The sequence below is a fragment of the Pieris napi genome, chromosome 13, assembly GCF_905475465.1.
Source record: "Pieris napi chromosome 13, ilPieNapi1.2, whole genome shotgun sequence".
In the NCBI taxonomy this organism is placed as follows: Eukaryota; Metazoa; Arthropoda; class Insecta; order Lepidoptera; family Pieridae; genus Pieris; species Pieris napi.
The window spans coordinates 3548517-3561422 of NC_062246.1; the positions used below are offsets into that span (position 1 = coordinate 3548517).

Below are 12906 nucleotides of genomic sequence, written 5' to 3' on the forward strand. Positions count from 1 at the left end.
ATAACAACATATAACCCAGGCTACTTATGTATATGTCTGTATATGTCTGTTTGAGAATTGTTAAATGTTCGTTCGCATTTCTCCTCCGAAACGGCTCGACCGTTCCTTATGAATTTTTTATGCATTTTCAGTAAGTTTGAGAATCGGCTACTATCTATTCCAACCCCTAAGTGATAAGGGGTATACACCCCACAAAAAAAAATATTTAAATTTTTAATTTTTTATGATACAACGTACAAAAATACATACAACCCCTAATTTTAACCCTTCTACGATCAATCCCTATTTTTTATTATTGTAGATATTTTTACTGAACTAAAAAAATGTTTCCTAGAAATAATATGCATACATGGCAAAACAAAGGTTTGCCGGGTCAGCTAGTATTTCTATATAAATGAAATACATAACAATGTTCAATTATTTATTTAATTCTTATTTATATTATATACATTTCCAAATGACACCTTCACTTTCCAACTAACAAAAAATATTTGGACAAAATTAAGAATAACCTAAAAATATATTTACACTTATGTCATTAACAGTCTGTTTATTGTTTAACTTCCTCTTTAGATTTTTCCTTTTCAACGTCCGTTTTTCTCGCTGGCAATGGTCCATGTTTCCAACCCTTTGGATACCCCATTGTCTTGACGTCATCCCACCATAACTGTTCCCCTTTCGCGAATATTAGGTAAACAACATTAGTCACCACCAATAATCCAAAACAGACCCAAAACGCGACACGCCACTGCTTGAGCGTTGACTGGAAATGAAGTAGACATTAAGTTAATACTTAGATTACTTACGTAAATATATATAAAGTATAAATATTGTAGACTGTAGAGATAAAAGCAATTAAAGAGTTCATCAAATATGAATTAAAAATCAATCAATAGTTTATAATTGAAAAAGACTTTATTAACCCTGGAAAGGTAGTCTGCGTAAAATTTACGCATGCGTTTTCGAATAATTGCTCTATCTTTCTAATTAGCGCGAATCCATAGCTGTGCGTTTAGGACATCTCATTCGTCGTTGGGAGCTGCCGCGTGACGTAAGTGTCAATAAGGTAAGTGCAACCGATTTTGAAATATAACGACCGCGTGAGTAAAAATTACGCATGATTATCTTTATCGCGACTTTTATGATTTTGGCTTATATGACAGTTTTATTGTGATTCGTAACTTTTAATACTTTATATCATAACTAATATTATAATTTCATTTTTAAAGATATTGAGGCAAATATATATCACAATGGGGAGTATCAATTTAAACGAACACGAAATCCTGGCCGCTCTTATGCAAAGTGATGACGAGCTTCCGTGTGAGGACACCGACAGTGAAGTAGCGGACCACGTTTAAAGTTTTCTTTTTTTTAAAGTAAAAATAAAGGAGTTTAAAAAATTATCTGCAGTATTAATTATTCTAATGTATGTGTATATATAATAACATACAATTCATTAAAATAAACTATTAAACCTAGACCTACAACTAATTCAAATTCTTGCGTAAATTTTACGCATGATTTTCTTTTCCGTATTACAAAATATGATTATCTTTCTAGGGTTAAGCAACCTATTTGTTTGTCTTCTAACTAGTAATTAAAAAATCTTACTTGTGGAGTCAAAAGTCCTATTAAGTATGGTGAAATGATGCCAGATACAGCTGCAATTCCATTTACTAGACCTGTCGTGGTACCGGCGTAGTTAGGGGTAATATCCAGGGCGTTAACTTTCATTCCGCTGTAGTAAGCGCCCATAAGGGTCATAGCTGCTATGAACCATAACACTGCTAGGGTCTGGTCACAGCCAGAATACGAAGCCAAGATTATACATATACCGGGTCCAGTAGCAGCTAAAAATATAAAATATACATAATGTAAGTGTGTACAGGGGTTATAAAACTATTTGATAGAAAATTGCGTATAAAATTAAACAATAAAAAGAACATTATAGATGTTCGATAGAGGGTCATAGCTGGGCACTCGATTTTATATAATTCACTAAACTTTAGCAACAAGAGATGCTTAACAGAAACTTTCTTACAAGTGTCTCTTATAAAATGCATAGTCGAAATGGAGGTATTAAAATTATCTGTAAAACCTTACGTGATGTAAGCCATAGTTTTAAACTACAAGTCAATTTAAACTTTACTAAATTTCAATTTGTAAGCTCAGTTCGTTATAATTTTGGCCACCTTATACATTCTGATTAGCAGAATTCACAATATTTTTGTTCACGGTCATGTTAACATTTAGCTAAGGATTGCATTTTGTATACATTAATTTCATAATCTTCGGACACCAAAATATCAAAATGTTTCATGCTTTACTTACCGATAGTTGTGTAAATTTTTCTAGCATTCCTAATATTATGGTAGCCTTTCTTGATACAAAAATCACATAATATACCAAAGAAGAAAGACGAAATCCACATCGCTACATAAGGTACGGCAGAGAGAATTCCAGTAGATTTAATATTGAACTTCAGAACATCTGTCATGTATTTAGGTAAATCCGTAACCATCGTAAAGTATCCCCAATCGTGACCGATCTGAAATTAGTTATTATATACACTCGGCGTCAAAAAAATCGCACCTTTCCTAAAATTCGTGTCATGTGATTATAACTCCGAAGATCCTTACTGTACCCTATCAATATTAGTATCAGTTGAAAGCTTGCCCTTATTTGAAAAAGGAAATTGGCCACCACCCCCATAAAAAAAGAAAATTCTGGGAAAATGTGAAACAATGTTTATTCTGATCAAAATTACAAATAAAAGGAACAATACAAAAATTTGTAATTTGTAATAGTTTTCAAATAAGGGATTTCATTAGCTTTCAAATGATACTAATAATGATAGGGGACTGGAAGGATCTTAGAAGTTATAATCGCTTGACACGAATTTTAAGAAAGGTGCGATTTTTTTGTCGCCGAGTGTATTTGAATTCACCTTCACCTTCACGTCGCAATTTTGTTTGACTACTAACTTTGAAAACTTTGACTTAAAGCATTCTCATAATTTCATCTGCGAAGAGTGTAGCAACGTACCAAAAATTATGAGTTTGTCTTACACTCTCCGTATATAGTTCTATATTTTGCAACACGACTTTCAAGCCATGTTATTATAATTATTTATTTTTAAATTTATTTAGAGTAGGTAGAAATGAAACTATATTTCTTATTTACTTAATTATTAGTAAAAATTAGATAAGCAGCCTTTGGTAAATAATTATTGCATTGCCGGAATTGTTGAAAAATAAACCTTGATAAGAAGCTTTATAATCGGAAAAGTCTACATAAATGAATATAGTGAGAGCTTTGTTATTATAGTATGATAAATAAGAAAACTTACAGCTGCTATGATAAGGGACAACAATGGCCATGATCGAATCAGAGCTTTCCAAGGCACTGGGTCGAGCTTTTGCTCCTTGTTGTGTTTAAGCGCAGCAACATTTTCGTTTAAGAACTTCTTTTCAGCATCCGATATGAACGGATGTGTGTTTGGTGTACTGTAGCAGAGGAAACTCTGAAAAATTGAAAGATTAATATTAATTTTAATTTTTGTTTATAGAGTTTGTTTGATTTTAAATTACGTGCATTGGCCTGTTTATATTTGATTAAAAGGAGACTATGTTTCTATTCAAGGTTTTTATATAATTGTGAAGGTGCAAAATTTTTATTAATATTTCCCACCTTCTTTAACTAGAATATCATTGTCAATGTCAACTTTACCTCCTCCCTGACCCTCTCCTTTTGCCCTCGTTGTTTTCAAGTTTTAAATAAATGCTCAACTAATTATTCTAGCCATGTTTTTTTTTCAAAAAAATTATAATTTATATTTAGTTTTATAATAATATTTGAGAACAATGTAAGTGCGATTCGTTTCTTTGCGTTGGAACCAGCTGAAGATAATTTACCTACGTCCTCAGTCCTTGCTAACTAACTTTAACGACGGAAATATAATGAGGAAACTGATATGCTTTAGACAACCGACGACGTGTGTATGATACAGGAGATGGATCACCTACTTGCATAGAATTAAATTATCTTGCCGTCGTAAGTTGCCTCGCGGTGGTATTATATTAGCAAAACAAAACTAATGAGTACATACCCAAATAACAAACCATGCCAAGCCTATAGAGCCGAATAAGTAGAAAACGTTTTCCCAACTGCCTTCATGCATAATTAGGCCTGAGAAATATGAGCCACCAATATTTCCGATTTGGGCGCCACCAAATATAATGGCTCCCATTTTAGCTCGTTCTTCTTTTGGTGACCATTTCGACACCATAGCCATCAACCCAGGCATTGTTGGGCCCTGCAAGTTTTCCCATTTTATTTATTATAAAAATTAAAAAACGTGAAAAAGACATTGAAATTTCTTAAGGAATTTGATAGCTTTTGGACTTTTGGATTGGACTTTGAGCCCTGTCAAAAAGCTCTTTATTTAGCCTATAACGATTTTTATTTCTTCCATTGTATACTTCGCTTCTACTTACTTCACCAAGACCTTCGATGACTCTCAAAATGAATAAGGCTGTAGCTCCTCCAGTTTTAACAGCAAATGGAGTCAACAATGTGCAGACAGCTGTGGATAGTAGACCGAGTCCCAACACCCATTTTCCACCGAGCCTTTCAGCCAACATCCCTCCAGGCAGGTGCGTCAAGACATATCCATAATAGAATGAACTCAGAAGTAAACCTTGGGTGGCTTCACTCCAGTCAAACTTTTCCTCCTGATAAATAAATAGTTTTATAAAATATTGTGTAACCTGCATGGCGTAAGTGCGCCGTCTTGAGACCCTCAACAAAAGAGGCAGTCCCCATATTTTTTATTATGATAATTTCTTGTGTTCTATATAATAGTCGTGTTCTGTGGTGTAGTGGTTCGATTTAAAAATACTGTATCTCCAAGCACCTCGTTGTAATGGTTGAATGGTGATATTTTTTAATTAATTATAAAATAGGTATATTATAATATATATTTAGTATAGGTATATTATTATATTAATTAGATAAATGACATTATCATTGTAACAATATCACGTTTTATACTATTATTGATCTTCGAATTCCATGGTTCTGTCAAGTGACAGTTGACTTACTATATATATAATAAATGTGTTAAAAAATAAGATGCTTACCTAGAACTACACAATACCTACCCGAACATATTAAACCAGTTATCATAATCAGCATTACATAACAAATAAACTATCAAAGAATCAATGCAGATAAAATCATACTACAAATATTTGACGTAAGAGATAAACATATACATGACATTATCTTAAACTTCTTAGAGTTTTAGATAATACGAGTAAAAAGTAGAATGTGACCTTGAAAATAAGACTTCAATGTTTGAATTATTATAATTCAAAACAAGTGTTGTTGTGATATAAATGTTATTCTTTTTTTTTTATAAGACTTTTATGTAATCGTATTTTACAAAATTTCATTTTTAAAACGTGATTTGAAGATGACGGCGCTATCCAACGCTGTTGCACGAGTAGGTACATTGTTGATTTATAGGATTCCATTTTAATTATTATAATATCAGTGCAGTAACAACAGTTTTCTTTAGCAATTGTAACCGACATTTTTGTTTATAAGGTGGTCCATTATTTAAAGTTACCTAATCATATATTATTAGACGACTCATTGGTCTAGTGGTTAGTACCCCTGACTGCAAATCCATAGGTCCCGGGTTCGATCCCCGGCTGAGACGAACATCGATGTGATGAGCATTTGGTGTTGTGCTTAGGTCTTGGGTGTTTAAATATGTATTTATGTGTTAGGTCTATCTATGTATAATCTGTATATATATATCCGTTGTCTAGTACCCATAACACAAGCTTCACCAGCTTAGCATGGGACTAGCTCAATTGGTGTGAATTGTCTTAAAAAAAAGTGTATTGACAATTAAAAGATACATTAATTGCATTAATAATGAAGCATTAAAGAAAGATAAGACTTACTCCGCCATCCGCACGCAAAAGGAAATTAGCAAGAGTCATTGTAGCATTCGAGGTGTCTGAAGGATCTGGGCAAGCATCTGGGTCGTAATGTGAACTGCCAATGCCTGTATCTCTCTTCTTCACCATTTGTGTGATCGCCAAATTGAGACAGACACGCATTGTATATGCATTGGCTATGGCAAACAAAGCCATTATAGCCAGCACATAGCGCTGCGGTATTATGAATACTGAAAGAATATTAATCATGAAAAATTTGCGTCTATTATGCTAATGTAACACTATAATTTTATTGATGTTGCTTTCATGTTACTGTTTATCTTTACACTTAAATCGTATATTCTTTTCATTTATTATATTGTAGCGAGTTTTCATATAATTAGATCATCAAGAGCAGTGTTGGCGTAGTGGCTTCAGCGTGCGACTCTCATACCTGAGGTCGTAGGTTCGATCCCCGGCTGTGCACCAATAGTATAACATTTGCTCGAACGGTGAAAGAAAACATCGTTAGGAATCCGACATGTATTAGACCCATTAAGTCGAAGGCGTCTGTCAGGCACTGGAGGCTGATCACCTACTTGCCTATTAGATTTAAAAATGATCATGAAACAGATTCAGAAATCTGAGGCCAAGACCTGAAGAGGTTGTAGCGCCTCTGATTTATTTTATTTTTTCATATAATCAGAATCTACCAGTGCTGTTTTGAGCGAAACTTAGTCTTTTAGTATTTTGTTTACATTTATAAAATCTATTCTAACTACTGTTTGATGAAGACTTTTTTTAATTCGAATAAATATTAGCAGGACATTACTAAGACACATTCAAATATATTATATTAATTACTAATTTACAAAGACAAAAATAAATACGGTAATAATTTAAATTTATTCGACACCTCTATTATTTTATTTATTAGCTATTGTCATTACAGGAAAATGTTGAACAAAAAGAAAGGAAGTTATCGTAATTCTTATACAAAACTCATTTGTGTAGACCGCACTAATATTGCTTTTATCTTCTAAACCGGTTATTACTAAACAATGTTAATCTCAAGTGATGTTTCAACCTAATTTTACGACTTGTACATATCTATCATCATCACATATATTCAAGCACCGCAAACATAATTTTGTTACAAGTTTAGTTAGACCAGCTAAATGTCGCTTTTTTAAAGATTTTATAAATGTTAACTAATAATAATAATAAAACTTTATTCATAAAAGAATTTTAGTTAGTTTTAATTTTAACTTTTTTTTTTTAAAGGTTGTGACAAAATTGATCAAATGTAAGCCCCCACACTAGGGAGACCTGTGTATTTGGTAACTAGATTACAATTATTTCTTGGTATATAGTGCATGTTTAAAACATTTAATTTGTAAAAAAAGGAGTTCCAAAGCAGCACAGTAAAGGAGGAGTTTCAATAATTACATTTCCAAGGGAACGAAAATCAAAACTACTGCCAGAAAACACCGTAATTGATATAAAATTAATGTTGTAATGTATATAGTACAATAGACTAGATAATATTAGAATTGACTTTGACTAATAATGTAAAATTCCTTAAGACAAATTTGCGCAGAATATGTGAACGATTTACGATTGTATCACCTTAACAACTTGTACCATATTCTTGCAATAAATAAATTATTATTATTATTATAAAGGAACATAATTTGCTTTAAGCCACTCTCTTAGTTTTATTTTAGGATAATAAAACAATGGAATTTCTCCCGTACGAACTGTCATTAATTAAAATTATCATATGTAATACCACAAGAGCTTCAAAATTATCGGGTATTTCCCGATAGGTTCGTTGCAAACAATTAATATAGTCGTCATGACGACTCTAGTCGTCATGACAACTATATTTGTTTGCAGGGAACCTTGAGGGAAATACCAGATAATTTTGAAGCTCGAGTGGTATTCGGGGGATTATTTTTCCGACCCAAATGTCAGCCAATAGAATTGCACCATGAGACGAAATGTACAGTTAAAAAATAAGAATTTCATAATGAATAAAACAACTACTTAATACTTTTCTTGAAGCAACGACCAGAGAAAATTTTCACAAAAAAATTTCAGTATAATACCATGTAGGTTGTACCACGTGACGTCGAATGGTGCAATTCTATTAGCCGACATTAGGGTCGGAAAAATAATCTAAAGTATTGAAATTTTGCCACGAATTTTTACGAGATTGAATCTATGATAAGCCTCTTTAAGTAACATTTTATGTAACCAATGAGTTATTGCTTGAATTAAATTTCTAAATTTATTCAAACCGAATTTAAATTAGCCAAAGCTTGTATACAATTTATCGCATCCCTCAATTATAATAGTTATATATTTATAATTAAAATAGCACTCACTAACACTCACTAATAACACTCACACTAAATAAATATACATAATAAAAATGAATTTTATTATCAATGAAAAATACTTTATACAACTGTGAATAATATACGAAAAATAAATAAAATTTATGAAGTTATTTGCTTATCTGTAAATTGTACGAAATAATTGTAAATTAAAGTAATTTGTCTTATTTCCTTTAGTGAATATCTTAAAAAAACTATCAACTATTTAAAATTAAAAATAATTACTCACGTTTCGATAAAGTCAGTCTCCATCCTGTCAGCATATTGAACCTGAAACAACGTTTTCACTAAATGAAGGTGTTTCTTCAACTCCCAATAGTTTACTTGTTCTTCAACTACCTGATGAACCTAATCAGGCAAATCTACGACTGCGCGTCGTCGTATAAAAAGAGTTATGACATTATCGGTCCTATCATTAACGTCATAAAGACTATCTTAGCTTGTTAAATATAAATTTATTTAACCCAACAAATTTTCATTGCCACTGCCGGGTAGCATTAAGCGGAAGTAGCAATTTAAGATGATTTGGACACGTACAGCGTGAAATTTTTTATTAATTTTTTTGATTTGCTTTGTAATGAGAATAATCTAATTTATGTACCGAATATATTATAATGTTTTTCTTAATAATGAGTTAACTAATTTTTTATACATGTAGCAATAGCAACGATACGTAATGATAATTATAATATAATGTATATAAGAATATGTTATTACATATTCTACGCAAAGAAATAAAAATGATTAAAGGAGGAGGATCTTGTCCCCAAGATTCCCAGGTTTTCTTTGCATTTTTAGGGATTCTTTTTGTTCGTTTGGAGTTCTCACAATTTGGTGTCGGTTTGACGCGTGCAGGCTTCAAAGATTAAGTTGACACAATCATAAGTAGCAAGATTAAATCAAGCGTTAAAATTGATATAAATCTAAAAAACATAGTAATACTTTTATAAGACATGTGACAACAATTTTTGTATCTATGCTAAAACTACTTTATTATACGTCTTACCTCGGAAACGTTCTTAAAAAGCGATAAGCCTTTCTATACGGTCTCAGCAATCAGTCTAGACTAGTTCTAGAATTAATTTTTAATACGACCGCTGGGGAGTGAATTGGTGAGGTAAAATTTCCATCTTTGGTCACCTATATGTCCTTGAAGAAACAGTAAAATCTCACCGTAACCGTCATGTGAGAGCTGAAATTTTTGATCTTCAAACCCTACTCGTGACAGAAAGCAAGTTATAAGTTTATTTCCATAGGCGGGTAACGGAAATTTAACCCGTCAACGTAAGCTTCACGGTCCGTAACCGATTAGCCACGAGGTCCACTTTTGTATAGTATGAACCAAGCAAATACTACTATTTTATACGCTTAAACCGCTGAACTAATTGTCACAATATTTAGAACAAAATAATATATTCAACTTTGAAGACGTTATTCCTTGTGCCTAAATTTTAAGCAGCAAGCGGCTAGTCAACTAAATCAAATCTCACGCAATTAAAAAAAAATCAGTGGCTTCTTGTAATAGCTATAAGATGGCATGGATCACATCTAGTCCACCAGGTCAAAGAGCAGCTGGTACTCAGTTTATTTCACATAATAAAATGTCTGATGATTGAAGCAGTAGATATAAATATAAACTCAATAGCGTGTAATTGGTCGATTTCGCTTCATCATAATGCCCAGCGTGATATAAATTTATTTCGCGATTCACGGTTATATTGATTTTCTAAAAATCCTACTTTCGACCGAGTAGTTTTTTGTATTAGATAGGGTGGGTGTAGATTTGTGGTTAACGTTATAAATTCACCCATAATACATTAGGGATTTACTCCTTAAAAACATATTTTTTAACGATTATGATGATAAGTGTAGCTTTAATTAAAGTTATTATTTGGTAGTAATTCTTAACACATAACATTTTATTAGACTGGCAGTTCTAGCAAAATATAGAGTTGGCTTAATTAAGTCATTGTAATTTGGATTGTTTTTTTTAGAGATTAGTTAGGATAGGGGTTGTTCAAGGGATGTACCAGACATCGATACATCGTACCAGGGCGCTATTATGTCTCAGACTATTATTTTAAAACAGTGCCATAATGTTTGTTTATACTACATAACAAGTAGCTGTATATAGTGTATTGTAGTTTCGTCTTTACTAGGATTAAGTATATCAGTCGTAAACACCTCAAACAAACCACTCTATAGATAACAATATTACACAACAGTTCCGCTGTATAGGATTTCAAACGGAACTAAATATATTTAAATATTTTTATTGCAATTTTCATACGAACGACGAAACATTTAACTAGGAATATTAAAAATCGGCTTGGCAATACACCTTTACATTATGTCCCGATGCACGATGGTAATGATATCCTATTATGTAATAGGGATATAAATATATCTAAAACCATTTTAAATTAATTTAGTTAGATGTGTTTAAAGTTTAGTCGATATCAATCGATAAGTAAATATCAATAATAATATTTCTTTATGGAACACTGTCGCATATTATTACCTTTTTTACATACATTTGCTTGTTTTTAAGATTAAGCCAGATTTTTGTCGGATTATCTTTGACCTTCTCGTTTTATTAGCTATCTAATAATTTGAACTGTATGTACACAACTAAATCATTCTTTCATTGTATTCAGAAAATCTTAATTCACAAAGACCTTACTTGAAGGATACGGATGCTGTATAAATAGTCGCTTATAAAGTAATAAATATTTTTCAAGGCAATTTTATTTAGGCTATATATTGTATGTATGTTTCAAGTATTGGGTTTATATATAATCGGCAAATGGCAATTAATATGTTTGCTCTTTACATGAGTTTGTAAAAGATACAAGTTATATATATTCGAAGAATGTACTGTCACTGACACACAAAAGATAAGGATACAATATTACGTAAAATATTAAATGTTATCATGCACGTCTCAAATTCCTAAAATCGACGATGTGTGCAGTTCACCTACTATGCAATAAAAAATCAAAGAAACAGATCCAATCTGAGGCCATAGGGTGGTAGCGCCACTGGATTTTTATTATATAAAAAATTAAACATAAAACCTTTGGTTTTGGTTTGTGAGGTATTTAGGCCGTTTCCACTAAAATCTTTCATATGCGTCAAATCAAACGCACAGCGAAAATAAACACACTTTTTATTCAATATAAGTATTGACTCATTAACTCTAGTGAAATGTACTTAGTTTGCTATTAGATAGTAACATACAATTTAAAATTTGGAATAAATTTTATTACTTTTCAATACCTTCCGTCAACTTCAATATTATTAAAACCCAATATTATTATCCTACTACAAGGAGCCGAACTACAAGTAATTTCGATGCCTGATAAATACAATAAAATCGAAATATATGAAGTATACAAATAAATGTAACCTTGAATAAGACTTTCTTCTATTGTTCGATAAAAATTTCGAAGGCCAATACGACGTTTAAACGATTTTTAACATAAATTTATATGTTATATTACATACCAATATTAATTGACAATTCTTCCAACGATGTCTCAAATGCGGATTCGCAATGTAAACTGAACTGTATAATTTCTTTTAAACATACGTAACATTACGTTTTGGGTCTCTTCAAATTCTTATTATCTACGTATGATTGACATTATCGTGTATTTAGACAGCCTCCTGCGTACAAGGGCACGAGGCTGAAATAATCAATACTAATATTATTATTGGAGTTTGTTTGTTTGAGAGCGCTAATCTCAGGAATAACGAGTTAGATTTTTTTATGTAATAGGAGGCAAACGGGCAGGAGGCTCACCTGATGTTCACCGCCGCCCACACTGCCAGAATGCTCGCAAGTGCGTTGCCGGCCTTTCAAGAATTGGTACGCTCTTTTCTTGAAGGACTAAAATCGAAAAAGTCGAATTGGTTCGGAAATACTTCAGTAGGCAGCTGGTTCCACATAGTGGTGGTGCGTGGCAAAAACTGCCTTAGAAAATACGGATGGTATTTTGTATTTTGCCTTGAGGTCCGATAATGAAACTCAGCCGCAGGTATTAGACCGAACAACTCCTCTGAACACTCTCCATGGTAAATGCGGTAGAAGATGCAGAGAGACCCCACATCTCTACGCAACGCCAAGGGATCAAGCCGAACGGAAAGTGACTGTGGTTCGAATCGCTATTCGTTGAATACGCTCAAGTGGAATGAGCTGGTACTGGGGAGCTCCCGCCCAGAGGTGAGAACAGTAAAGTGAAAAGTAACAGTTAAAAAAAAATATGTTAAAATAGTCTAGCATATATAAAAACGCAACGACCGAATTAACAGCGAGGCTCAGTTTGCTGTAAGTACTTTCGCGTCATATTTGTACTTAATTCAAATGTAAAAAAAATTACCAACAGATTCGTTAATGACTGCCTTCGCCTTTGGACCGGAACCGCCAAGAGGCACCTGGATGCACTCGTGAGGCGAGCTAAACGAAAAATCATTCCCATACTTGGGCTCACTCCAAAGCGACGGCGAATTAGACAGTTATGGTGAATACACTGCATGTCCCTCATCAC

General features: G+C 32.6%; 1 protein-coding gene and 1 long non-coding RNA gene across 3 annotated transcripts; one reads left to right on the forward strand and one right to left on the reverse strand.

Moving 5' to 3' along the window:
• Positions 1 to 408: 408 nt before the first annotated feature.
• LOC125055037 (putative inorganic phosphate cotransporter) lies at positions 409 to 11935 on the reverse strand. 2 transcript variants are annotated; one of them, XM_047657241.1, is made up of 9 exons: positions 11864 to 11935; positions 8586 to 8626; positions 5979 to 6205; positions 4500 to 4736; positions 4112 to 4318; positions 3353 to 3526; positions 2335 to 2551; positions 1615 to 1853; positions 409 to 763 (listed from the first exon to the last, which is right to left on the reverse strand). In XM_047657241.1, exons 2-9 carry the CDS (start codon positions 8617 to 8619, stop codon positions 551 to 553), a joined length of 1548 nt encoding a protein of 515 aa, XP_047513197.1. In that variant the 5' UTR covers positions 8620 to 8626; positions 11864 to 11935; the 3' UTR covers positions 409 to 550. The 2 variants fall into 2 exon arrangements, with proteins under 2 accessions (XP_047513197.1, XP_047513196.1); XM_047657240.1 differs by lacking the exon at positions 11864 to 11935 and having other exon boundaries at positions 8586 to 8719.
• On the forward strand, positions 920 to 1406 carry LOC125055049. Its single transcript, XR_007117814.1, has 2 exons — positions 920 to 1066; positions 1230 to 1406. It is a non-coding gene; the product is annotated as an uncharacterized LOC125055049 (long non-coding RNA).
• Positions 11936 to 12906: the final 971 nt, after the last annotated feature.